General features: G+C 45.8%; 1 protein-coding gene across 3 annotated transcripts in view; it reads left to right on the top strand.

Moving 5' to 3' along the window:
• The window catches only part of LOC144782069 (acylamino-acid-releasing enzyme-like), a 500573-nt gene that overhangs the window by 82259 nt on the left and 391250 nt on the right, over positions 1-27064 (top strand). For all 3 annotated transcript variants that reach the window (XM_078661213.1, XM_078661214.1, XM_078661215.1), the window contains 2 exons: positions 194-284; positions 7426-7501. In XM_078661213.1, the coding sequence (XP_078517339.1) occupies positions 194-284; positions 7426-7501 (167 nt within the window). The remainder of the gene's footprint in view (positions 1-193; positions 285-7425; positions 7502-27064) is intronic.

Here is a 27064-nt window from a genome sequence, read left to right as displayed (position 1 = left end):
AAATCCTGCTTACAATATCTAGTGATTAACAGCAAATTACTTTATCCCTTTTCTCTGTCCCTCGGTTGTAAACTAGCTGGTCAAAGAAATGGCAGTCAGTAGTGTGTATCACTTAATTGTTTTCTGCCTTAACATTCTTATTTCCGTATCTAAGACTTTCAGGATTAATCCCTAACATTTCTTTAACATGTAGATTGCTAAGCAGGGAATCCCCCTCTGGTGCTCTGAAGGCAGTCATCCGTGATACCAAAAACAGCAAAGGAGAGGAGCAGCAGTTTCTGGAAGTGAGTATTTTTATTTCTTAGTATGACTGCAGGGAACTCCTCTTGGCGGGAGATAATGAGCCTATAAGGTTAACTACCTCACCACAACTAGATAGTGTGTGCAAACCTGAGGGCCAGACTCATTAAGTAAAACTTTCACTGATATGCCATGCCCTAATGCTCTGTCTCTATGGAGAAACCCTGTTTGTAAGATTGATGGCTTCCAGCTCCAATATCTGGTCCTTTTCAAATGTTGGTGTATATAGCGAGGGTGAAAAAGGCCCTAGAAAATGTCCACAAACAAAAGAAATTGGAAGGGGAACCCTTTTAGGTGTACCTTATATCCTTGCAAGTATTGAATGGTTTATGGTCAATGAAGCTGATTCTGTATTTTGCAGGGTAGTTCACTGCAACATCTGTAATTAGTTTTATCCAAATACTATTTGGAGGAAGGTAATACAGTACTGATGATTTTTACATATGTTCACCCAACGTGATTCTTCATTTTTTATTGTCCGCATATTTTCTGCACATGTTCCAAAAGTCGCCAATAATATGATAGCATGTACATTCACAGAGAGCAGTAGAATTTATTCAGCCCATGGACAAGCCACCTTTCTCTGTCAGTTTAGAATTTCATCAGGGATGGGACGTTTGTCAATTCAAGTATCATTAGAGTAATATTGTGTTTTTTTTTGGTCCTTGATACCAAAGTTTTCAGAAGCTCTACAAGTGCTATAGATACCAGGTACTGCAATCATCTGATTTAATGTTACTCGAGAAGATGCACGCGATCCATAATGTCAGACTTATAGCCTGCGGCTCAATAGAAGATTGTACAGTTACTTCTCCTTTTACTGTAGTCACTCTGGGTTTACTTACAGTTGACAAGATCCAACAGATATAAAATGTGCTTAGTGGATTTTGACCGAGCCTGTGTACCCTCACAGGTTGTATACCTTCATAAGTTGTGGCAGTATATTCAAGCCTGCCTAACTTGCCAACAATTTTACAGATGTCAATAATATCCTTTGTGATCACACAGGTGAGGCAGAGGAGCATTTTCACCCCCTCAGCTGTTATTCCAATCCAACGATGGTAATGCCTTAATGCTGCTTTTAATCCCACACTGTACCTTGAGAATTGCATTTTTACTTAACCAGGCCATAGATAATAAACCTGATTGCTTAGTAATGAAGACTGATGCTCCTGGTTGTAGTTTCAAATATACATATGTAGGAGAGTAGGGTCTGCTTCCTATGGTCACCCCCACTTTTTGCTGTGATTCTCTGGTTTTTCAACTTTAGTGTGGCTGTGGGCCTGCTAATCAGACCCACAGCCCAGCTGTTCTCTCTCTAAATTGATACCATGTACTTTAGGTACATACCAGATTGGTTACTGGGTCACCCTTGTGAGCCCCTGTATAGTGTACCATAGGTACCCAGGGCATAGGTGCACCCTAGGCCTACCAGGGGCTGCAGCATGTATTGTGCTACCCCTGGTTTGCCTTCCAAACTGACACCACAGCTCTGTTCACACAGCCTGGGTAAGGTGGTGCAATCACCCCTTACTTGGATATAGTATACCTATATCTACCTTTACATATAGATACATATACACCTATAAGCCACTCCTATGGTAGGCCTCGACAATCCTGAAGGCAGAGTGCTTGGTTTTATGTGAGAGGGTGCCCGAGCATGAGCTGAGCCCCTCTGCAGCTTTCGGAACCATTTCCTTATAGCTGTTCTATGATATAGCCATACCATATACTCTTAAGTGCATTATAATCCTCGCGGTTAATGCTAACTTTGGTTTGGCTTTATCAAAACATGTTGTGTCCGGTGTCAAACACGTTGGAATACTACTCCCCCGCCAGTTCTGGCGGCGGGGGTAGCATTCCACCCTTCTAGAGGGAGAAGACGTAGTTACTGCTTTACCTGGTTAAAGTTAAACAGAGCCTCAGCATCACAAAATGGATGCTGCTGCCACCGACACGAGTCTGACCTCCTGTTGCTGGACGAAACTCCGGCAGGGGAGGCTGGACAATAGGTTTCCTGTCCAGGGAGGTACTGGCACCTCCCCAGACAGGGGTTTGTGTATTGGGGCAGGGAGGGCTACATTCAGCGAATGCTTCTAGACACTGCCTGGGGCACACAAGGTGCTCCATGCATAGCCCAGTTCAAACCGGTTGCTGGGGCACACAGCCCCAGCTCTGGCGCGAAACTGGACAAAGGGAAAGGGGTGTAACCACCCCCTTCTCAGGTCCACCCATAGGAGGGACCTAGTCAGGTAGTCCAGCCCCCATCCTTAGTATAAGTATAGGAGCTGTGTCCCTAGGACTTTAGATCAGCCTGGACGAATCTTGGAAAGACATATCCTGGACCTTCGATGTTCCATTCTGACTGGAAGACGGAAGACATCTCCCTTGTGGTCAAGGAGTGACCACCCTGTGCAAATGGGCACCAACAGCATCTCTGCCGGTCTGCAGTTTCAAGGATCCCGTCAGATCCCAAAGACTCTGCGTCACAGGAACTGGACTTCCAGACTTCTCCGACTCCGACCCACATCCACAGCAAAGCTGAGACCCGTGGCGGACACGAGAGACGTGGAACCGGACACCCTGGACATCCTGCATTTTGCTACCTGCACTCCTTTCCTGAAGCCTCACTAAGTTGTGCATTGGGGTACGAGAAGCCCCAGCCCAGAGCACCATTTGCACCGAGGCCCAGGGCCCCGCCTTTGCATTTGAGCTCGACGCGTCTTCCCGGTTCCTTGCCCGTTGGCTAATGAGCCCCCTGAAGATGCCATCTTGAATCGAACTTGCTTTCCTGGTTGCTCCAGGCTTGCTCCAGCTTCCCTGAAAAGGAGAAGCGCCACAGACCTTGCTGGTCTGCAACAGAGCCAATCTCTACATCCTGCATGGGTTGCGGTTGCCAAGGCTTGTTGGGTCCAATCCGGGTACCAACACCGCAGTCATCTAGATCCATCATGGGACAGCTCGAATCCAGTGTCTGGTCATCGTCGATGCCTACTGGACCTCGTGGCTGAAGAGACAAGTTCGACTACCTCACCTCAAATCACCCGACATCGCCTGGTTCCTTCCTGGTCACTGGCTAGTGACCCAGACTCTGTCCCTTCTGCTTTCAGGTTCTTCAGATCTTCGATCCACCCTTCGATCCACCCGGACCCTTTTCCTCTGGTCGCCTGCAGCACCACTTTACAGCTCTCCATTGAAAACGACGACGAAACCCGACACGAAAAGACACCTATGCACCCGGCTTCCCTGGGTGAGGTAATACAAGTACTCCGGTGCTCCCGTGGGTCTTGACTCTCAAAGTGTCCTAGTTTTAAAAGGGTTTCATCCTAGTCCATCCGGAAGTGTCCTTAAATTGTATCTTTGTAATTTTTACGATCTCCATAGAAAGTCAATAGTAACCCACGGCTGTGTTTAGGCACTGCACTCGTCTCCAGTGGGCCTCCTACTTCCTAAACTTTGGTTGATTAGTGTAGCCCCAGCGATTCCACAGGCCCTAGGCCTGTTTTCTAATTCTCTCGTGGTACTTATACCACTTTCTTAATATATGGTTTGTGAGGCCCCTAGGGCATACCGTATACTGTGCAACTTATCGTATATTAACTGTGTGACTTGTATTGTATTTTTACCTCTGACCTCATAAAGAGAGCAGAGGGGTTGTGTTTAGATTAAATACATATATATTTGATACATACCTTGTGTGGTGTCCTTTCATTTGGTACTCAAGGGATTATAATTGGTAAAACAACTTGCTTAACTCGCCTATTGAAGTCTTAGCCTGAAGACTGCTGGTTCATGCTACCACTAGGATAGCTTCCTATAAGGTTGACTTTACAACCACCATCAATAAGGGTCGATTAGACTGGTGCAAGGTGCCCACTAGAACTAGTGGACATCATATGCCAGGCTAACTTCTCACAACATATAAACCTCCAGACATTCTCCCTTATATATGTTCATGTCGACAATTAATTCTTAATCCAGTTCTTAGTGAAAGTGTGAAGTAAAAAACCTTCGATGAAGGATATTATTGAGAAATATCTCCTTCGATAATTCAGCTTGCTTACTTGGGGTACTTCTTAGCTGACAAATTGCCAGAACAGAAAAATAGGCCTAATTTGGTATTTGACAGCCTCGAGTTCATGTACAGAAAAAAAATTAAGATGGTTACCCAGTAGTCAATAACAGACTGGTTTAGCTATATTAACACAACATGCAAGACTGGAAAACTCTTGGCCTTTGGTATCCCAGAGACTGTCTTGTTATAATGAAGTTTGGAAGTGAGAGCAATTTGAATAGCATTCCAGTCTTCTCAGTCTGGTGACTGGGTTGGGATGGGCTGTTGTAGTTGAAGGGCAGAGTCTTCAAACAAGAAACAGCAGCAACTCCGATAGGGGGTACTTTATTTATGTCATGTTATGCCTTAGGTTGCAGGAACAACAGGTAGGTGCTGTCCGGGTTCCATCCACCCTCCAACACAGTTTGTCTCCTGGTCTCCACTTCACACCAACATTCTATTACGTCATTCACTGCCAGCATTCCTGACACAGACTCCGGCGTACAGGAAATGTGGACATGCAGAATACTGATGCAGCGCTACTCCGGAAATAAGTTCTAAAATCATATCACCTTTCCCTGAATCACCTAATCATGCATTTACTCATCAGTGGGGCCCATAACACTGTGAGCTATTCACAAAAACACTTCTATCTTACATCATGGATCGGTGAGATTCAAAGGAGAGCTGCTGTATCATAGCGAAGTGTCTAAATTAAAACTAAATATTTATACTATTTACACCTGCAGTTTAAGGAGTTTTACCATGGTTTATCGACAAGATATTTATTTAGACACACCACCATTTTTGGTCAACGGATCTGCTAGTAAAAAATTAGGCGTAGGAAAATACAAGACCAGCTTAATTCTCCATTTATCTAATTTTTATTAAAAGCAAAGCTTCGCATGTCTAAAAGTGTATTCACTTTATTTATTTCTTTATTCAAAAATGACATTAAAGGAATACAAGTTTATCTCAATCAGTTATAAGAATTTATTTCAGAAATAGACATTATTATTTAGATTTCAGAAATACAAGTATTAGCAAAAGACAGATAGTTCCCAAAATTCATGTTCTCCTAACTTCCCTCACTAATGACCTCATCTAAAGCTCAGATCTCATTCAATAAGATAGAAAATAATTCTAAGTCTTACATCTCAGGAAAATCAGCATACCGACAGCATCTCCAGAGGAAATCAGAAAAGAGTTTTTTCTTAAGTAAAATCAGCACTTTTTATACCCTTTTCACTAACTTTATCTATCTACAAAAGTAACTATCAACATAAACTCGAGTTCTGATTGGACAATTTAGTGGTGGATGAGCATCACCTCATCATTCTAATATTCAATTTCCGTTCTGTCAGCTGAATTTAAAGAGTCCTTTGTTTAAGAAAGTCTTTGGCCTAGTCACATCCTCAACTTGCAACTCCGTGATCTTTTCCCACGTTCAGTAACTCGTACGTCCATTCTTTTTGGCAGTCATCAGGACTTCCAGGGCATGCTGTCCTTGAACTTGTTTCATCCATGCACAAACAGCTCGCATTCAAACTCTGACTCGGGCTGTGCATGCTCAGTTCGTCTTCTATTCGCAGTTAACAAAGCAGCCATATTTTCACTAGGCCTCACAGGCCAGAATGGGAACTATCATAGAAACAAACACAAATAAATGTTAATTATTGAAATATAGCCCTTCTGTTTATCTCCCCCCATACTAAGGTTTCCCTGTTAATTATTACCTAGCAAACAATCTACATTTATTCGTGATATGCTCACCTGTCTCCAACCTCCAGCCACAAATACGTAAACAAAAAGCACATTTATGCCGCTTTTGATTATTTAATAGCTGCTTATTAGTTCAAGACACGACAGAATCACATAATTAGTTAATTATGATTGCAACATAGGCAAAACGAGTTTCCCACGTGTACTTGTGTAGGTGCGCTTTTTATTCTAGGTTGGTTAATTTCACACATCACTCAATTAGTTCAAGTTATGGTTATGGAAGTGTGACTTCACGAGGGGTATACAAAAATTTGTTTAGCCACCTCGCTCCATCAATACTAAATAATGTTTTATTACCCCAGGAGTTTTGTAACCAGAGGTAAATGACCAGAAAGAAATACATTTCACCTAAGAAATAATAAGTAAGATATTTATACAGGAGATGGAAGAAACAAGCATGTTATGACCTATTTTAGAATGCGTGAAGCTTATGCTTCTTCAGTCTTCTCAGAACTGTAATGTTGAAGGAGAGTTTGTTACCTGTTCAGTAGGAGAGTATGAACAACCTGTTCTTGGCTACACATAGACATTCAAATACAAGGCAGTTGCAACAAATTAAACTCTCTAGAAAATATTACATTTGTCTTGGAATTAACAATAACCGTGGTCTCCTCACTCTGAATCACACATGACAAAATAAAGTAGGACAGAATTTTTGTGGAGGGACAGTTACCAGAATAATTAATATCCCCAACTTCATTCGATCATGAAACCTTGATCTGAGTGTTCATAAATCGCAGCATGCGAAAGGTGGCTCCATGTGTGTGGCTCTGAAACACTAATGGTCATTTTTTCTCACTAGAATCATTCTTTTACTGTTTTTAATTCTGTCTCTGTATCCCTTCTGCCTACTTTCTAGTAGTGCACATTAAGGGAAACCTTTTAAAATAAAACTGTTGGCAAACAGTAGTGCCGGTAAAGGATTATTTTGCAAGCCTTCTAATTCAAATTAGCTCTAAGAAAACAACAGTACATGGGATTCGTAAATCCAGAGTAAATTACTAATTTGATTAACACCTGCAGAGGTCTGGATTTAGACATCGGTACGATTCAGAATGTATTTCTTGCATGCATTGCTCATCTAGAGGTACCTTATAATTTTCACTTGTTTTCAGCTGTCATCCATCACTGACATCATTGTTAAGCCTTCCATCTGGCCCATTAGGCTCCAGTTGTTGGCTTTCTGGCCTGGTCCTTGGTTAAGAACATTCTCATCTAACTTTTTTTAGGCTTTTGAGTCATCTATTCCGTTTTTGTCTCCAGCATAACATTGTCTTCTCTCTTTCCAGGTCTGGAGTAAAAACAGAAAAGTAAAAAGCATCAATCTGTTTGCACTTGAGAAGCACGGGAAGGTGTACGAGGATGGTATGTCTTTGATCCTTTTCATAATTTCTTCTGTGAAGATCCTTAATGTAAACAAAAACAATTGTAGTGTTTTCTTGCCTTTGCACATATATTTTATGATGATGATTTTCAAATAGGGATAGGCCCCAGTTGGTGGCCTGAACGTATCTTATGTGGGCAGACTCCGGTCTCCAAAAGGAGAACTTCTTATTCTCCCAGGATTGAGAGACCCGCATCATGGTTAAAACTGTGCTTTGTTTTATTGAAGGAAATCTCTTAGGAAATGAATGTACCATGCATGACATAGTCTTGTCCCCTGTCCAACTGACAGTATCTGGTAACACAGTTTTGGGATTTTGGCAAAGCCTCACTCTAATCTAGCCAAGTTTTGAGCTTTTTCCGAAAGAGTGACTCCGAAGGCTCCATCCGTATACCCAGCGGGAGGTTGTTCCAATATTTAGCTGCTAGGAAACAGAAGGATCGGCCACCCATTCTCATTATTTTGATGGCCGGTATTCTCACCTTTCCCGTCCCGCTTGATCTCAAAAGACGGGTCGGAGTTTAGGAAGTAAATAGATCATGTAGATAAGTAGGCCGTTTTCTCTGAGCCAGGGCCTGGTTAGAAGATGCTCTCCTGGGATGCATTAGAACAAAGCGGGCTGCCACATTCTGATATGCATTGGAGTCTTTGCAAATAATTGCTACTTGTCCCCAAATACAAGGCATTACCACAGTCTAAGTGTGAGGTTACCAAGGCATGGACCGTGGTTTTTCTGGCTGTCAAGGGCAGTACATCCAGGGTCTTCCGTAGACCTCTCATTACCCCAAAACATCTCCCTGCCACCCGTCTTGTGTGGTTCTCAAAAGATAATTTGGTGTCTAGCCACATCCCTAGGTTCTTAACCTGTTCGCTAGGGGGGTGGGGTCTGAGGCCACCATGCTGAGAACCAAATTGAAGGGGCTCTACCTACCACTAGAACTTCTGTTTTATTACCATTAAGTTTCAAACAGTTGTTCGACATCCAGGACACCAGTTCTTGTAGGCAAGTTGAGAAGCTGATGGCTGCCTCATCATGGGCTTGTGTTAATGGCACCACCAGTTACGTGTCATCTGCATATGACAAGACACCGATGCCATATTTTTCAATAATCTCTGCCAAAGGGGTGATATAGACATTAAAGAGAGTGGGACTGAGTATGGAGCCCTGAGGGACCCCTTGGGCTAGTTTAATACTCCTAGAGTAGTATGTTTGCTGAGACACCTGAAAACTGCGGTCATGTAAGAAGGACCCAAGCCAGTCTAGGGCTCGTCCCGCCAGTCCTCCTTTCCTGAGGCGCTGTGCACAAGATGGATGTGAGGTTACTTTCCCACAGAGTGGAAGTGTATTGCTGACGTTTCTGAGACTGAAGGGAGGGAACCTAGAGACTGAAGTGACTGTTAGGAGCATCATTCAAGACAAAGGCTGAGCCTGGGAGACAGCCTGAGAAGGATACATGAAAAGAGAATCAACCCAAGCAGGTTCTGAAAGTCCACCCTGAGACTACACACCCCCTTAATAAGATGGGAGCTGCTGACCTACTTATTGTTCTAGTTCCAAGTTCTCTATGGCCATGGAGGGGGTGCTCCACTAAGTGTTCAGAGGATTACTGCGCAACCACAGATGGTGTCTTCCTGACAGCTAGCTTTCCCAGAACTTCTAGGGAATCACCAGGAGTCTGATTTGGAGAGAGAATTGTTGTCCTTGCACTGCAGTGCCTGGAGAATTCTGTCTGAATGAAGATGAAGGGGGTTAGTTGTGCTAGAGGAGTTGATGGTTGGTCTGTAATAGGGTGGTTGGCCCAGATGCTGTGGCCCATTCACCAAAGACTTAAGAGTGTGGCTGGAATACACCCGACTCTGTCATCTATGTCAGAGCCTGAGCAGAGGATGCTTTGTACTGCTGGAGTGTACACAAGCGAGTCCTGTCCTCCTTGCCATCACAGCCAAGGCAGTAGCCATTGTGTCTGATTAGGCTGCCCTTTAGAAGGAATGATGTTGACCTGCAGCTCTGGTTTCTGTGCCGAAAGAGATGAACGTTGGCGTGACCATGGCATTTGTTGAGTTGCGCCCGAGCCATCCACCTTGCTGAAGAACAACGCTGTGAGCCCATGCCTTCTGCCTGAGACTGACCTGATGGACTTAACACGTAGCTTGCACAAGCACTTGCAAATTGTGTTGTGTGGAGTACACTGCAGAAAAGAAGAAACGTTTGCTTCACGGCACTTTGACCTCATGTGCTGAAGCACTAATTGGCTGTATATGGCGTAAACTCTCCACGTACCCGATCTTACCCATCCATTGCTGCCAAAGCACTTTGAAATTGGCAAGTCACTCCCTCAGGACCTGCACCTGGACGGAGGACTACATTACTGCTTTGCTCCCTTGATGTCCATCCACTATCCCGAAGACTCTTCATCCGGAGAGAGTAAACCGCTGCAACTGCAGGGCTCACCGGCTACTGCTGCTTTTAAGCCTTGAAGAGGGCCACTGCCCGAAGGCAGTCGCTGCCTCCATGACATTGAAGTGCATCCTGCACTGGCCCAAATAGAGCGGGCCAACCGAGTGACTCAATTACATCTGGCAAGTTTCCAGCGAACACAGACTGAGAATAAGTAATCAGCCAGTGGCCTACTGAAGCTCTGAGAATGAGTGAACGACGGAACAGTAAGCTAGCCCTAAAGAGACTAATAACTGCAAAGGGGTAGTGCTATGCCTTCACTGGTACCACCACTTAAAAGAACATAATATTCAAGAATGACAGAAATGGAGACAGAGTGGAGGGGGGCTGCCTTCCTAGTTATCTAGCTGTATTAATCTTGGCCTCGCATCCTCATATTTGTGTTATTGTGTAGTAATATATCTTATTTTGTAATAAAGTACTTTTCTTCTTTCTAAGAGAATCAGTGGGCTGAACAACTACGTTATTGCAATGCTAGGTGTCTGTTGTGCTCGGAGTCTGTTGTAATCCCACAATAACCTCCCTGAGAAGGCTGGGACTGCTCACCATTGCTACCACTGAGAGTCAAATGCAGAGGGGGTTATGCGAAGCCCATTTTGCAGAGTCGTTGTAGGAGTGGCCGTGGGAGAGTATCTGTATATGACCCAAGCCTCCACAGCTGTGGCCCCTACCTGCCTGTCTGCCCAGTTGCCTCCCGACCTGGGTCTGATAAAACAAAGCAGTAGTGAGCTACCGTGTAATGAGCCATCAGTAAAAATGTTTAACTCATGTGTTACCTGGTGTTAGACCTGCCATCCTTGGCATGGGTTTCCACTGTATTTTTGCCTTTGCCTCCTGAGTTTTTACTCTATGTTGGACTCCGTTTTCGCTGGTCTAGATGCTTTGGGCACTTTGCCACTGCTGTTCAGTGTCAAAGTGTAAGTGATCCCCCTGTAAATTGTGTTTATGGATTGGTGATTCCATGATTGGCATATTTGGTTTACTGGTAAGTCCGTAGGACAGTGCACTATGTGTGCCCAGGGCCTGTAAATCAAATGCTGCTAGTGGGCCTGCAGCACTGATTGTGCCATCCACATGAACAGTCTGTAAATGTAATTCATACATGCCACTGCAGTGTCTGTGCGCAGTTTGGTCTTGCCATGACTACCTGGCAAATGCACCCACTTGTCCGGCCCTAACCTTCCCTTCTCGTACATGAGTCAACCCTAAGGTAGGCCCAAGGTACCCCTGTGGGCATGGTGCAGTGTATGTGAAAGGTAGGACATGCCCTGATGTGGGTGGAATGTTTTGATAGTGAAATACTTGATGTGCGTCCTGCCTTTCCTGAATGAGTCAGGGCTGGGCTGAATAGACCTGGGCTGGATTTAGAGTAGGGGGAGGAGATTTCCTTGCACCTGAATGGGCCTGGTCTGCCTGGGACAATGCTGCTCCACATCCTGCCGGGCAGCTGCGCCAGAGAGTATATAGCTGGTTTTGGCTGGGCAAAGGGCTTCCCTGCCACCAGAGTACAAAGGAATTTGTTATATAAGAAGTGGGGCCCAGACTTTTAGATAACTTCTGGGATTCACGAGGAACCTTTGCCAAGGAGAAGAGCTGGAGAAACTGAGAAATTCTGCCCCTTTGCTGTGTGCTTTCTTGGGTTGGCCTGCAGTGGCTGTTTCTGCCGAGAAAAGGACATGGTCTTTGCTGTGTGCTGTGTCCCCTGCTTGAGGAAGATCTCCAAGGGCTTGAAGTAGAGCTTGCCTCCTGAAGTCTTAGGGACACAAAGACTTAACCCCCAGCTCCCCTGAACTCCCTTGCTGAGAGTTCTGACCTGCCAAGAGGTGCCTTTTGCTGTTATGGGCTTCTGGAGGTTATTCCTGTTGTTGTGAGCAGGAAAAGCAGCGCAAGTACGAAAAGCGCAACCCATTGGCACCGGTTTACGACTCATTGCCGAAGAAGCTGACGCAGCGCCTGCCCGCGGCTGGAGAAATCATCGCACGCTGCATCAAGTGTACCGATCTACAGAGTCAGAGATCCCTGCACAGATTCCCTGCTGTGCGCCTGCAAGAACCAACGCATCATGGGAGCACTGCTGGAGAAACCAATGCAGCGCCGTTGCCAGCGCCGCATCCCCGATCCTCACGCATCGCACCGTGGCGCCAAGTCTACATCAACATTGGGGCCGCAGTAAGAAACAGACGCATCATCTCCCTGCACAGTAAGAAACCGTTGGATCACCTCCCCTGCGTGGCAGTAAGGAACCGACACAGCACCTTTCCTGCACGCAAGGAACCAACACATTACCTTCCCTGCAGCTGTTTTTGTTTATGATTTTGATGCATCCAAGGTACTTTGTGTTGAAAGTGTTGCATCTATAGTTTGCTATGGACAGAACTGGTTCTACCTTTTTAAGTTATTTTTATTACTGTATTGTGTATTTTTTTCGTTTTGGTCCTGTTTGGTTTAGATAAAGATTACTTATTTTTCTAAACTGGTGTGGTGTCCATTTGTAGTGTTTTCACTGTATTACTGTATTTGTTCACAAATGCTTTCCACACTGCCTCTGAGATAAGCCTGTCTGCTCGTGCCAAGCTACCGGGGGGGGGTGAGCAGGGGTTATTTTAGAAGTGTATCCTCCTTACCCTGACTAGGAAGAAGGGTCCCTACTTGGACAATGGTGCAAGCCATTGCCAACTAGAGACCCCCATTTTTAACAGCTGGAAGAAGATGTTAAAGTTGGGGTGGGTGCTCCGAATAACCCTCAAAGTCCCTTCCTCCATTTCTAACAAAGGATCTCACGGTAGATTAGAAAAAAAAACAGTTCTTTAAAGTTATTTAGCATCTTTCTTTGATAGCATTAGGTGGATACAAGTATCCATCTAATTTGTACTTCGGGCAGCCAAAGGAATCTTGAGAGCCCCTGGAGCTGGGTAAACAACAGTCTTTGATATCCTCTTTACTGCCTTGCAATGCATAGTAATAACTGCCTGATTGCTCTGATAGAATGTGGAGTGGTGTGAGCTGATAACCCTACCTCCATTGTGGCTAATGGCTTCTTAATTAGTGGAAGTGAGTGAAAGGTGTAAAGAGGACAACATCTATGAGAAGGCATCCTTGATGCATCACTGTAATCTTATAACAAGACTCCAACGAAGATGGCAGGTAAATTTTGTTGCTAAAATCATCTGTCTCTCGTTTAACCCAAACCCAACAGTAGCACTTTAGGAAAAACTAGGGCCATGCATGCTTTTGGTATGTAAGGCTTCTCAGGATCGGTTCAGAGGGAATCACTTACCTGATATGGCAAATAAATTGCAACAAAGGACTTTGAGTTGTCGCTTTTTAAAGGACGTACCTACTAACAAGGCCATTGTGCATAGTATGCTGAACGACCCTATAGACCATATATGTCTGCTGAACAATTCAGGCTGCATTTGGTCTTTGTTGTGGGAGATCAAGAAGTGAGTCTGATGCTAAGTAGTGAGATGGTTTTTAGAGGTAATACTCTTGTAGTTGTCCTGAAGAAGGGTAGAGTAGGGACCATCTGGAATTTGAATGCTGCATGCAAAATGTTGTACTTCTGGACTTCTTTTAATGTATTTCAGTATATATTTACCTATGTTACCATTATATAAAATTCCATTGTATAATGGCTCTAGTTTTAGAAAAAATTGTGAAGTAAGATGGATAGAAGAGGGCAACAAATTTAAGAGATTCAACAGCTGCCCTGTGGCTTGGTGTAAAGCAGCTTAGGAAAGTCTATGTTCGAGGCATGTGGGCTGCTGAATTCATATCTGTGCATAGATCGCCGCCTAGTGTTGGGTCCGGATGATTGCACGTTGTTGTCCTGGAAGAGTCTTCGAAGTATCACGAGATAGGTGGCTCCTCCCTCGGACTACAGTGCGCATGGGCATCCTCAGATTGGTTTTTTTCCGCCATTGGGTTCGGATGTATCTTCTTTTACTCAGAGTTCGGAATCAAAACTACTCTTTCTAGAGGCCAAAAGGCCTCCGTTATCGTCGGTATTGTCTCGTATCGGTGCCGACAACTTCTTTACAAACTTTATCCTACTTGGGACGTTGAATCGGGCCGCGGGCCTTCTCGACGCCACGCGACCAGTCGTCGATGGAACGGAGCCCATTCAAGAGATGCCCTCAATGTAACTCCAAATACCCACATATTGTTAAACACCCTGTATGTAACAAGTGTTTATCTCCAGAACACAATGAATCCGACTGCCTAGCCTGTGCCCAGTTTCGTTCAAAAAAGACACTTCGAACTCGACGGTCCACTAGACTAACCATGCAGAGACCAGCACCAGAGCCAGAAAATATCTTCGGCGACGAAGACGATCTTGTCGAGGCAGACTAGTCGGATCAAGGATCGGAGCATGACTCCGACTACTACATCGACAAGGAAGAAGACATCGGCGAGGTAGGGGACGACGAGCAAGGGATTGGTGCCGTAGAAGACGACTCCAGTGACGAAACTGGCCCAACCGTAACTACGGCGGCCTATACGTTCACCTCCATAGTTCAACAGGCCCAGGTCGAGGCATCGCCACAAGGCCGTAGCCAAAATCTCGAAAGACATTCTATAGCCCCGCAATATAGCCCGGCTAAGAATATTACTAAAGAGCCATCAAATCCACAACCTCCGAGATTGGTTATTTCGAGACCAAAGGTGATAGAACAGAAAACGAAACCGAAACTTATCGACTACACGGTCTTCGGACCACACTACGTCGATTCATCGGAGTCGAGACCGAAGAAGCTTGTAGACAACACTGTCTTTGGGCCGAACTATACTGAACCATCGGCGTCAAACACAGGGGTCGTCGAGCCGAAAAGCAGTGTCCCGGTACCTACGCCAAAACAAAAGGGCGTCGAACCGAAAACATCGGCGCCGACTGCTGAAAAAACAAACCAAGGACTCGATCCAAAGAAGGTGGTCGAACCCAAACAAAAGGGCGACAAACCAATTGCTATCCAAAAGAAAAGCATCGACCCGAAGAAAATCGAACCGAAAAAGAGAATCGAACCTACATCAAAGACCGTCGATCCAAAACAGCACAAGTACACAAGGCCGTACTCGAGCCAAAAAAGACTGTTGAAAAACCTTCGGCTCCGAAGAAACCGGCACTACAAAAGCAAACCGTAGTACCACAAAAAACAATCGAACCGATTAAATTTGGCCACCCGCCTACCTCAAAGTCAAAGGCGGTCGACCCAAAAGCCAGCGTCAAACCAAAACTAATAAAACAAAAGACTTTGGCAAAACCACACAACTGCTGAACAGGAAGTCTTACATCCAGACCCTGAATCAGTTGAACAATCAAAACTGTATATTGATCCTAACTCTGGCAAACTCACTCTCTACAAGAGGAAGATTAGACCAGAAACTGAGAGGGACACCTACACTATTCCACTAAAAAAGAAAAGGGACTGCTCTACCTCACCTATTCTTTTTGAGCCTATTCAGCCACATAGGCCAGACACATATTCTCATACACCCACACACTCAGATGAGGAAGTGGATGAGGAATATTATCAAGAATACAACTACTCAGTAGATGCTGACCAAGACAGTCAGACACAACCATGGGCTGACCCACTACATCCTGGTGACTCGCAGCCCATTCCTGATACACCTGCATACCCTGCTAGGCCTTCTCCTACAGAGGACACAGCTGCTTTTAATTCATTAATAGAAAGAGCAGCAAACCATCACAATGTGGACATGCATGCAGACCCTGTGGAGGAAGATTTCCTCTTTGACACTTTTGCAACATCAGAAAGGACAGTTAAAACACTACCCATGTTAAAAGGGGTACTTAAACATGCAGGGGATATATTTAAGGATACCACTAGAGCCAGGGTCATTAACCCAAGGATTGAAAGGAAATACAGGCCAGCGCCAGTAGACCCTACATACATTAAAGGACAACTGCCTTTAGATTCTTTGGTGGTGGCAAATGCACGTAAACGTGCGAACTCACAAACCACTGGGGAAGCTGTGGCCCCCGACAAAGAATCAAAGTTTTATGAGGCATCAGGGAAAAGGGTAGCCGCACAGGCGGCTAACATATGGAGAATATCTAACACGCAAGCCCTATTAGCCAGGTATGACAGGGCACACTATGATACCTTGGAAACGCTTTTACAGCATCTACCTGACGCTTACAAAGAACAAGCTGAACAATTGATACAAGAGGGAAAGCTAATCACTAACGCCTCTATTAAATGTGCCTTAGATGTGGCAGATACAGCTGCAAGGTCTATTAACACTGGTGTTATGATCAGGAGAGATGCGTGGCTACGCATTTCTGGTTTTAAAAACTAAGTTCAGTCCACTCTGGTAAACCAGCCGGTTAATCCTGACTACTTGTTTGGTCCGGAAGTAGATACAATACTGGACAAAATGAAAAAAGACACTGAGACGGCTAAGTCAATGGGAGCCCTACAGTCACAACAACATAGAGGCTCCTTTCGTCGCTCAGGCTACAGAGGGGCTGCAAGAGGCAACTCATCACAGCAGACCACAAACTACAAAGGAAACACACAAACCACCTATAACAAAAACAATAGAGGTGGATACCGCGGCAATAACAACAAGGGCAGAGGACGAGGGAACAACACCACCAGATCCTCTGCCAATACAAAACAGTGACTCCTTAGTGCTACCCCCAGACCATATAACACCGGTCGGGGGACGTTTACAACAATTCCTACCAGTCTGGCAAAACATCACTACAGACAAGTGGGTAAGGCAAATTATCCAAGATGGCTATTGCCTAGAGTTAACCGCCACACCGCCCAACATACCTCCAAAACACCGTCCTATGTCCGCAGAACACCTCAACTTATTGCAACAAGAAGTTATCAGCATGCTGCAAAAAGGGGCCATAGAACTAGTACCATTAGAACATCAAGGTACAGGGGTATATTCGCTATACTTCCTCATCCCATAAAAGGACGGGTCTCTCAGACCAATATTGGACCTCAGGCCCCTAAATCAATACATCTTATCCGAGCATTTTCATATGCTCACCCTACAACAAGTGTTACCACTGTTGCAACAAAAATACTTCCTCGCAACCTTGGACCTCAAAGACACATATTTCCATATCCCGATACATCCTGCTCACAGGAAGTATCTCAGGTTTAAGCCACTAAATCAACATTACCAATTCAAAGTGCTTCCATTTGGTGTAACAACAGCTCCAAGAGTGTTCACAAAATGCCTAGCGACAGTGGCTGCACATTTGAGAAGACAACTTATCCAAGTCTATCCCTACCTGGACGACTGGCTAATACAAGCAAAGTCAGCCCAGCAGTGTGCCAGCCACATGTCAAAAACAATTCACCTACTGCACAGCCTAGGCTTCACGTTGAACTACCAAAAATCTCACCTTCAGCCATCCCATGTACAGCAGTACCTGGGAGCAACAATAGATACTCTAACAGCAAAAGCATACCCAAACGCTGCAAGAATAAACAGTATGCAGCTACTAATCCAGAAGTTCAAGTCCCAACACTCGCTCTCTGCCCGAGTGTTTATGCAACTCATAGGCATGATGGCCTCGTGTATCTTCATAGTCCCTCACGCAAGACTACACATGCGCCCGCTACAAGAGTGCTTAGCACGGCAGTGGAACCAGGCTTAAGGACAATTGAAAGACCTAGTGTTGGTGACCAGTCGTGCATACAACTCTCTGCATTGGTGGAATCCACAAAACCTTTGCAAGGGCCGACTGTTCCAGGAGCCTGTACCACAAATAGTGTTGACGGCGGACGCATCTCTCATAGGATGGGGAGCACATGTCCTTCAGTACACAGTGCAGGGCCTATGGACAGCACAACAAAAGAAACTGCACATCAACTTGCTGGAAATGATGGCAATTTTTCTGGCAATGAAAGCGTTCAAAGTACATTTATGCAACAAAGCTGTGTTGATCCGGACGGACAACATGACAGCAATCTACTACATACAGAAACAGGGAGGAACACACTCCCCACAGCTCTCACATCTAGCACAAAGCATGTGGAAGTGGGCCATCCAGAGAAACATTTTTCTCATGGCGGAACACCTCCCAGGCAAAGACAACCAAGTAGCGGATCTGCTCAGCAGACACAGCCAACAGCTGCACGAGTGGGAGATTCATCCCACGGTGCTCCAACCTTACTTCCAACAGTGGGGACAACCAGAGATAGACCTGTTCGCCACAAAGGAAAACGCAAAATGCCGGTACTTTGCCACCAGGTTTCCACATCCGCAGTCGCAGGGCAATGCGATATGGATGAACTGGTCAGGCAGATTTGCGTACGCTTTTCCCCCAGCACCGTTAATACCGCTAGTGGCACGCAAACTACGCCAGGATTCACTGACACTAATCCTGGTTGCTCCAACATGGGCGAGGCAACCATGGTACACAACGTTCCTAGAACCTTCCGTGGTACCTCATCAAAGACTGCGGCTAACACCCACTCTACTCACTCAGAGCCATGTAGACATGCAGCACCCAGATCCGCAACAGCTGAACCTTGCAATCTGGCTCCTGAAGTCTTAGAGTTTGGGTACCTAAACTTACCTCCTGACTGTATGAACATTATCAAAGAGGCGAGAAAACCTACAACCAGAGCTTGTTACGCTGCGAAGTGGAAGCGTTTTGTCATTTACTGCAATAACAATGACATAAACCCACTAGATGCTTCAACGCAAAATATCATTTGCTATCTTTTGCACCTACACCGTTGCAATCTAGCTTATTCATCTATAAGGATACACTTAACTGCCATTGCGTCTTATCTTCAGAACAGACGGCATCTTTCGCTATTCAGAGTACCTGCAATTAAGGCATTCATGGAGGGACTCAAAAGAATAATCCCCCCCAAAACACCCACCTTCACCTGTCTGGAACCTTAACATCGTTTTAACCAGACTAATGGGACCACCATTTGAACCATTGCATTCATGCGAATTACAATTTTTAACATGGAAAGTGGCATTTCTAGTGGCAATCACTTCACTTAGAGTTAGTGAGCTACAAGCACTAACTATTCAAGAGCCATTCATCCAAATACATGCAAATAGGGTAGTTCTTAGAACAAACCCTAAGTTCATGCCCAAGGTGGTATCCCATTTTCATATCAATCAAACAATAGAACTGCCAGTGTTCTTTCCAAATCCACAGTCAGTACCTGAAAGGGCTCTACACACACTTGATGTCAAGAGAGCGCTTCTATACTACATTGATAGAACGAAAAACGAAACGGTTGTTTGTTGCCTTCTCACCACAACACAAAGGCAACCCCATTTCAAAATCTGGATTAGCCAGATGAATAGTTAAGTGCATCCAAATATGTTATCTAAAAGCAAAACGCACTTTAACAGTTCCCCCAAGAGCGCATTCTACACGCAAACTTGGGGCATCCATGGCTTTCCTAGGAAATATTACTCCAGAGGAAATCTGTAGCGCAGCCACATGGTCTACCATACATACATTCACAAAACACTATTGTGTGATGTACATTCCAAACAGCAAGCAGCTGTAGGACAGGCTGTTCTAAAAACTCTTTTTCAGACTGCTGCAGCTGGCACAGGTAGCCACCGCTAAGGGAGAGACTGCTATACATTCTATGCACAGATATGAATTCAGCAGCCCACATGCCTCGAACGGAATATGCTGCTTACTAATATGCATCTGTTCTTGGCATGTAGGGCTGCTGACATTCATATTTTCTCCCAATTGTTTCGCTTGCTGCCCAGTATCTCACATGCTGTAGTTTAGAAGCATAATAATAAAGTTCCACGTCCAGGAGGCCCATGTCTCACTTCAGGAGGTCCCACTTGAGGTTTGGTAGCACCACCCTTCTCATCTTCCCAGCCCATACTAGGGAAGTGATGAAACTGTCAAGAGTTTTAAAAAGGCTGCACAGCAGGGTATACAGTTCATACTGAATGATATAGACATTTTCCGCCACTGCAATTCTACCTGCCAGAGACAGTGGCAGCTGTTCCAAATTCACACCGATTTTTGGCAGTCCGCTTACCAATGTGTTACTACTGTACTGATGCCCACTCTCCAGGGGGTGTCCCACCATAATTCCAAGGTATCGGAACATCTTGGTCTCCCATCGGGACCAGATCCCTTTCCGGAGTCTCACTGAGTGCCCCAATGGGGAAAGCAGCAATTGATGCCTATTAATCCTCAATCATGCCACTGATCCAGCGGGTTATCAGCAGCAGGTAATCTAACACCACATACTCACCTGGGCCCATAAATTCATTCACAACACACTGGCAATAACTGCATGTTTTTGGAATCCGTTAGATTAGTTATCTTTAGTCCCTAACTGATCTTTCGCTGATCAAAAGTTCTTTCCTCTGGTCAATGGACCATGAGTTGGAACTAGTTGATGGTGAAATTGCATACAGTTTCAATTTACTTACACATTTGGAAATGATCAGAGAGTCAGGATGTCTTTTAAAGTTTTTTCTCAGATTAAATTCACGTGAACCACTTACACAGTACAGAACAAACCCCGTCTCTCATAGGGAGGAAGATTCAAATAATCAATCAAATTGCAATTTGCAATGACACTACAAGAAAGGGAGAGGACCGAGAGAAAAGCACATAAGTGCATAGACAGATATAGATAAAATGACCAAGTATGGTGTGGAAACCAACGCCCAGGCCTAGGAATTGAAAAGGGATCCCCCAGGAAAGGTCTGGCGAACAAAGACTTCAGGACAGGACGGATGACCTCTCTATCGCCGACGCTTGCATAGCACCCCTCTATGGCACTCTCTTCCTCCTCCAGATTCTTTCACTATCTTCTTCTAAATTAATTTGCATAAGATAATTGGTTCAGCAATTCGATTCTTCTTCAGTAACTCCGTCTGGGACTTCTCTGTGCTCTCGGACAGCATCCTGGTCTCTAGCTAACTAACTAACTAATGCTACCTCAATTATACCTTTCTGTATGCTTGTACTACCCATTAATGTTTCAGATTTATGAAACTCCTAACTCTAATTGGACAGGCAAGGGGAGGTAATCATCACACCATGCTTATTTTCTAATATTTTCTTTCAGCTCTTTGTTTATAATCCCACCACTTAAGTTTTATACATCAATCTTTATTCCCACCCGTATTCACAATTTAATTGTCACATATTAGAGAGAAAAAACAGTAGTTCTCATGCATTTCAGTGGTCAGTCATTCCGGTTCCCATGAAAGTAACCGTTTGCAGCCTTGGCTGATGTTAAAGTTGACATTGCATCTTTCAGTTTGGGTTCACTGTGCATGTGTGGTAGAACGAGATGGAACAGACTGTGGTTCAAGACTCTAGGCCCGTAACAAGCACTATTGAACTAGACAAAAAGACAAATGTTAAAATCAAAAATAAATGATTTCACTGTATACCACCTATCTCTACTCCAATCCCATTTACTTATTATTATTATTCCAGCATTTGCATAAATATAATAACTGGGTTTACTTTTTCAGCAAGCAGGTGGCAAGCATGTGAGTTTCAAGCGGCCATTTTGTTAGCTACTGCGCAAGTGCATAAAGTTTCCCTCTAAGCATAGATACGTCATACTACGAAGATGCAGTTGATGCATGCGCACTAAAGAATGCCGGTTACCGGCCATTTTAGAATCACTCTTGAGTTACTGGTTAGTAAGCTACATAGGCAAGCTTCAATCTTATACTCAAATGTTGTGTAAATGCATGTTATTTCCACAAAACAAGTTTTAATACAGGGTTAGCGGTTACCGGAGAGGATTGCATTCAAGCAAGTCTCTTTTTCACAAGTTCTTGCTACATCAACTGCCCCAAAATCATCCAACTGCAGCAGTGGCACAGCGTCAGTGGGCTGTTGTAGATAAAATAAGACCTTGTCTCCACATAGGGAGATAAGATGTGTGGAGTTCCCCACTCTGATACTGAAGGGGCCCCCATCTCCATTCAATGCCTCACTACCAAAGTCTCCAGCTCAAGAGTAACAAGCATTTACAATGCAATGGTCTTGCCATTATTAAAGGTAGAGCTATTGGCATTGCTCATGACATTTTTTTTTTTTATCATAAATAAATGGCATTGTCATTTACAATGCCAATAGCTTAATCGCTCGCAAATGCATGACCTATTGCATTTACACCCACACAGAGCTACACACACAAAACCACACACACACACAGAGACACACACACACAGAGACCCCCACCCCCACACCCACACACACCCACACACACACACAGACACACACACACAGACACACACACACAGAGACACACACACAGAGACACACACACAGAGATGCACACAGAGACACACAGACACACACACAGAGACACACAGACACACACACAGAGACACAGACACACACACACAGACACACACAGAGCCCCCCACACACACAGAGCCCCCCACACACACAGAGCCCCCCACACACACAGAGCCCCCCACACACAGAGCCCCCCACACACAGAGCCCCCCACACACAGAGCCCCCCCACACACACAAAGAGCCCCCCACACACACACAAAGAGCCCCCACACACACACAGAGCCCCCCACATACACACACACACACACAGAGCCCCCCCACATACACACACACCCACCCAGAGCCACACACACACACACCCAGAGCCACACACACACACACACCCAGAGCCACACACACACCCAGAGCCACACACACACACACACACACACACACCCAGAGCCACACACACACCCAGAGCCACACACACAGACAGGAGAGCAAGCACAGCGAGGGGGCAGGGAAGCAAGCACAGTGAGGGGGCAGGGAAGCAAGCACAGCCAGGGGGCAGAGGAGCAAGCACAGCCAGGGGGCAGAGGAGCAAGCACAGCCAGGGAGCAGGGGAGCAAGCACAGCCAGGGGAGCAAGCACAGCCAGGGGGCAGGGGAGCAAGCACAGCGAGGGGGCTCCTCGACATTGGCATTCACCCTTGTATAGCGCTGGCTAGACCCGCAGGTATCAGGGCGCTTTACCGTAGGAACGAAGCAAGGGAGAAACAAACTCTGTGTGCCCAATTATAGACCACCTGGAGCACGGCGCCCTGTGCTGTTCAAAGAGATTTTAATTCTTAAAAAATGCTTCTACCCTTGTGCTTCTACCCACAAGGGAATCACCAATTCACTCTTAGGCAGGCAACAGCATTGTGGGGGTGGTAGAGCCACTATTTGCATTACACATGTGGAACTACATGTCCCAACATGCAGAGCGCTTTGGGCTGAAAGCTAGGAGTGGCTGAAAGGCACAAATGCCGCTGAATAACTCCAAGCAGAGAGCGGCCTGAAAACGCACATTTGCCATTGTCTCATCACCTGAAGGGAGGCTAAGGGAAGTAAAGAAAATAAGATTGTATAGACATCCGAGAGGTAATGAACTGAACCAGCGTCCCGGAATGAAGGGATCATCGAAGGCAGCTTAGAAGGTCAGCCAAACGTGCACCCCCTCTAAATCTGAGCACCCTGGGCCCAACTCACCCATTTCCAAAAGTCGGCCCTGGAAGAAAATACATTCTTGGTATAAAAGGCGGGAAAGTGTCTAAGTGGAAACGCTGCCCTTGAACCCCGGATGATTGACTCTTCATTTCAGCTCTTGCCTTATTATGGAGAGCTGGACAAATGAAAGCAATATCTGGAGGCAGTGCCTCATCATCTTTTAATATCTCCCCTGCTTCTCCTACAACAATGCGGCCTGGCAGTCCAATTAGATGCCACGAAGCGCTGATGCCTGCTCCGTGGCTCTGCTCCCGTTCCCTCCAAGCCGCTGGAACGAGAAGCATGTCTCTTGTGCAGCGCAAGAGGCGAGCGCGAGTGGGGGGCGAGCGCGAGCCTCCTCTGCCTCGCGCTGCAGCATCAGCCGGCGGTGCGGGGCGTTGGGCTCCTCAATAAATAACTCGCCTTGTGTTTGGCGGAGAGGAGTTCATCTTTCCGTGGTGAGGGTCCTGTGGTGAGGGCGGGAAACAAAGACAAGGGTGAGCGGAGGGGAAAGTGGTCATGGTAATGGAAATGGTGCAGAAGAGAACGGAGAAACGTGGGATAGGTTAAAAGAAAGAGGGAAGGCCTGTGGTAGGAGGAAGGGACAAGTGATTTACCTGGAGTGGCAGCGGGGCGGTTCCTGCCAACAACAACAACAACAAAAATGGCTGCCGCAAAGCTCAAAAATGTTCCGATTCGGGGGGTGTTTTCGGGTGAGTGACGGATGACGTCACAGATAGAAAGAACCTAAAAAACACGCCCCCGAATACGAAAAAGACGGGGCTTAAAGGGAGTGACGCCCCTCTCGTCTAATGGCTGGCCCCCTCTAAGAAACATTAAATCTCGGGTTCCACCCACTGCTACGCAGTGCGACGGTCCTCGACCTAAAAAGGAGAGGGGACAGTGGGCAGCCCTGACGTATACCCCATCTCGCCTTCCATTCTCCTGATACTAGTCCACCACTCCTTACCCTGGCCCTGGGAGTTGTCTACAGTTGCCTCACCCAGCTCCAGTAATGGGGCCCAAAACCCATCTTTTTGTATTTTTATTTATTGCTTGGAATATAGTACAAAAAAATATATTCTCGCACAATCAGCTGACCTTGAATAATAAATAACATTGATTGCACACTTGATTCCATATCTTGGCATAGAGCAATATTGATAATTTCAGATACATTAATAAAAACGACAATACCAATACTGTACACATTTCCCCAATCTCTCCCAGCGTGAGATGAAATCGCAAAGTGTGCAACACAGGGGGGTGGCCATGTAACAACAGCACCAGGATGTATCTAGTGATAAATAAAGTGACAGTGCATAACTAAACATATTGCTTATGCATTGAGTGCTGAAGACTGGAAACTAAACGAAAGAAAGAAACAACCCAATAAAATGCACAATACAGTACAAATCTAAATGCTCAGGTGCCCCATAGAAGCAATGGGGCAACCGTGCGGGAAAGACCTAGCATACACCAAATTGGTAAAAATATAAAGTTGCAGTGCAAAAAACATCCAAAGTACAACATCCCTTTTCATCAAACCAGAACTCTAAGCAAAAAGAGAGAGTGCTAACACAGTACTATCACGACCCAGCTAACAAATTGCTAGCTAAATGCCGGCCACAGAATAAAGTGACAGTGCAAGAACCAAGCATACCATTAAAAGTACTTCTAAAATGTTAAGCAGATTCTATGTCAATTCTCCTGAACCTCATCTTCTTCAAAGGATGACCCCGCAAATCTTTTTATAGCGTTGTATATTATTCACATTGGCAAAATACGAGTGTTCTGTCACATCCAACCTTAAGTGAAATGTGCTAAAAAAAATCTGTAACCAAAATTTGGATATGGCTTTACAAGTCCTAAACTTATGGCGTGAAACAAATTTTCTGTAGGAGGAACATGGCGGCCGCATTCTAAAAGCCGCGGGTTCGCTCCCTCGAGCTTCACATAGGGGGCGAGAACCCAAGATCTCATGATCTTTTGAAACAAGTTAATATTTCCCTTACCTAAGTTTTCCTCTTGTGTGCTCCGTCCCTGTGTTTCCGGCTGTTCTCGGTGTTTGGCGTAGCGTTGGCGGCAGCGAAGGTGGAGCAGAGACCGGAACTCAGCGTTGGAGGTGGGGAGAGACCGCGCATGAGCGGAGGCGCCGGGATTTCGCCTCCTTGCTGCTCCAGTTCACCAGAGGAAGGGTCAGCACCAGTTTGAGGACTTGTCCAGGCAGCAGGTTGGAGTGGTTCTCCGAGGACGGTGTAGAGGGAGATGGCTTCAGTCTTTGCTACTGGCTCCTGCTGAAAATCCTAAGGGCACCAGTCCTTCTGTAAGTGACTTGCTGGCTGGTAAGGTGGTTTTCGTGACCTTGACTGGCAGAGAGAGGACTTTGAGTGATAGTTTTTCGGCACTTCCTCAGGGGGGTGTGCCTTTGGTTGAGGACGGGAAGTCTCTTTTAAATTGTATAGAGAGTAGTGATGGGACCCAAGAGGGTACTGCCCCCCCCCCCCCAAATTAAGTAGGTATACTCTGCGAGCAAGAGCAGCCCATTTATCATCTGACACGGTGTGGGAGTGCAGGGCGGATATACAGACGTGGAGGCTGAATGTATTGTCGAACAGCTGATACTTTGTTGTCAGTAGTCACAGTTTTCTGTTTGGTAGCAGGGTTGTAAGTCTCTTCCTCTGGGTTGGTCTTCTCTCTCAGGGTGGATGGATATAGATGCCTGTTCCGGTCCTCCTCCTTCAGGTTGGATGGAGATGGGTTGTGGATCCGGCTCGTCTGTTGTGCTAGCTTCACCCGGAGGCTCGCCAAGAGGAGAGAAATGGAGCCTGTCCGTTTACTGTGACACAGGTACTAACCCGTCATCTACACCCGGTAGTGCCTAAGGAGGTAATTGACTGTGACTGGGGTAAGATTTAGCCCAAAAGATTGGGGTTTGGAGAAAGAAAATAACTAGGGAAATTATCGGGTTGTCAGGGCTTAGGGTGAGGACTGAGGGGTTCAAGGTCAAGACAGTGGTGACTAGAACGATTAGCATTTCACAACAGCAATGCCCTTGTGCACCTCTGCTTCAAATTAGCCCTTGTTCCCCTCTCCACCCACCTCCCGGCGTCCTGCTCCACGCATCGCTGCTCTTCTGCTTTCGACTCCTCCCCCAGCTCCTTTCTCCCACAGGTCAAAGACGTCTCCTCCTGTGTTTGTCCCGTTTTTACCGGTGCAGCCGTAGCGTTTCCGGGGTCTGCTCCTCCCACCTCCGACTCTGGGCCTTGCTGTGGGGAGACAGGAAAGGTGGGTGTGTCTTTTCCTCGGTTCAGGTATTGCCTGTCTCTGCCCACATAGTTCCGTCGACTACACGCGGGAAATTCTGGTTGCGGTAGTCCCAAGTATTTCAGTCCCCTGAAGTTCACCCTCTAACACACGGTAAATCACTCACTCTGTCCTGCCTTCACAAGTTCCCCCCATAACTGAAGTTAGAACAATAACTAAACAACGCAAACAAGGGGGAAACACAAGTGGTTTTGCAACTCCAGTGAAAGCGAAAGTGATCAAGGCAAGGGGAAAACCCGGGATAAGAAAACGTCCAC

The sequence above is a fragment of the Lissotriton helveticus genome, chromosome 9 (assembly GCF_964261635.1).
Source record: "Lissotriton helveticus chromosome 9, aLisHel1.1, whole genome shotgun sequence".
Taxonomy (NCBI): Eukaryota; Metazoa; Chordata; class Amphibia; order Caudata; family Salamandridae; genus Lissotriton; species Lissotriton helveticus.
The sequence above is the reverse complement of the archived record's forward strand: the minus strand, read 5'-3'. Positions and strand labels throughout refer to the sequence as shown.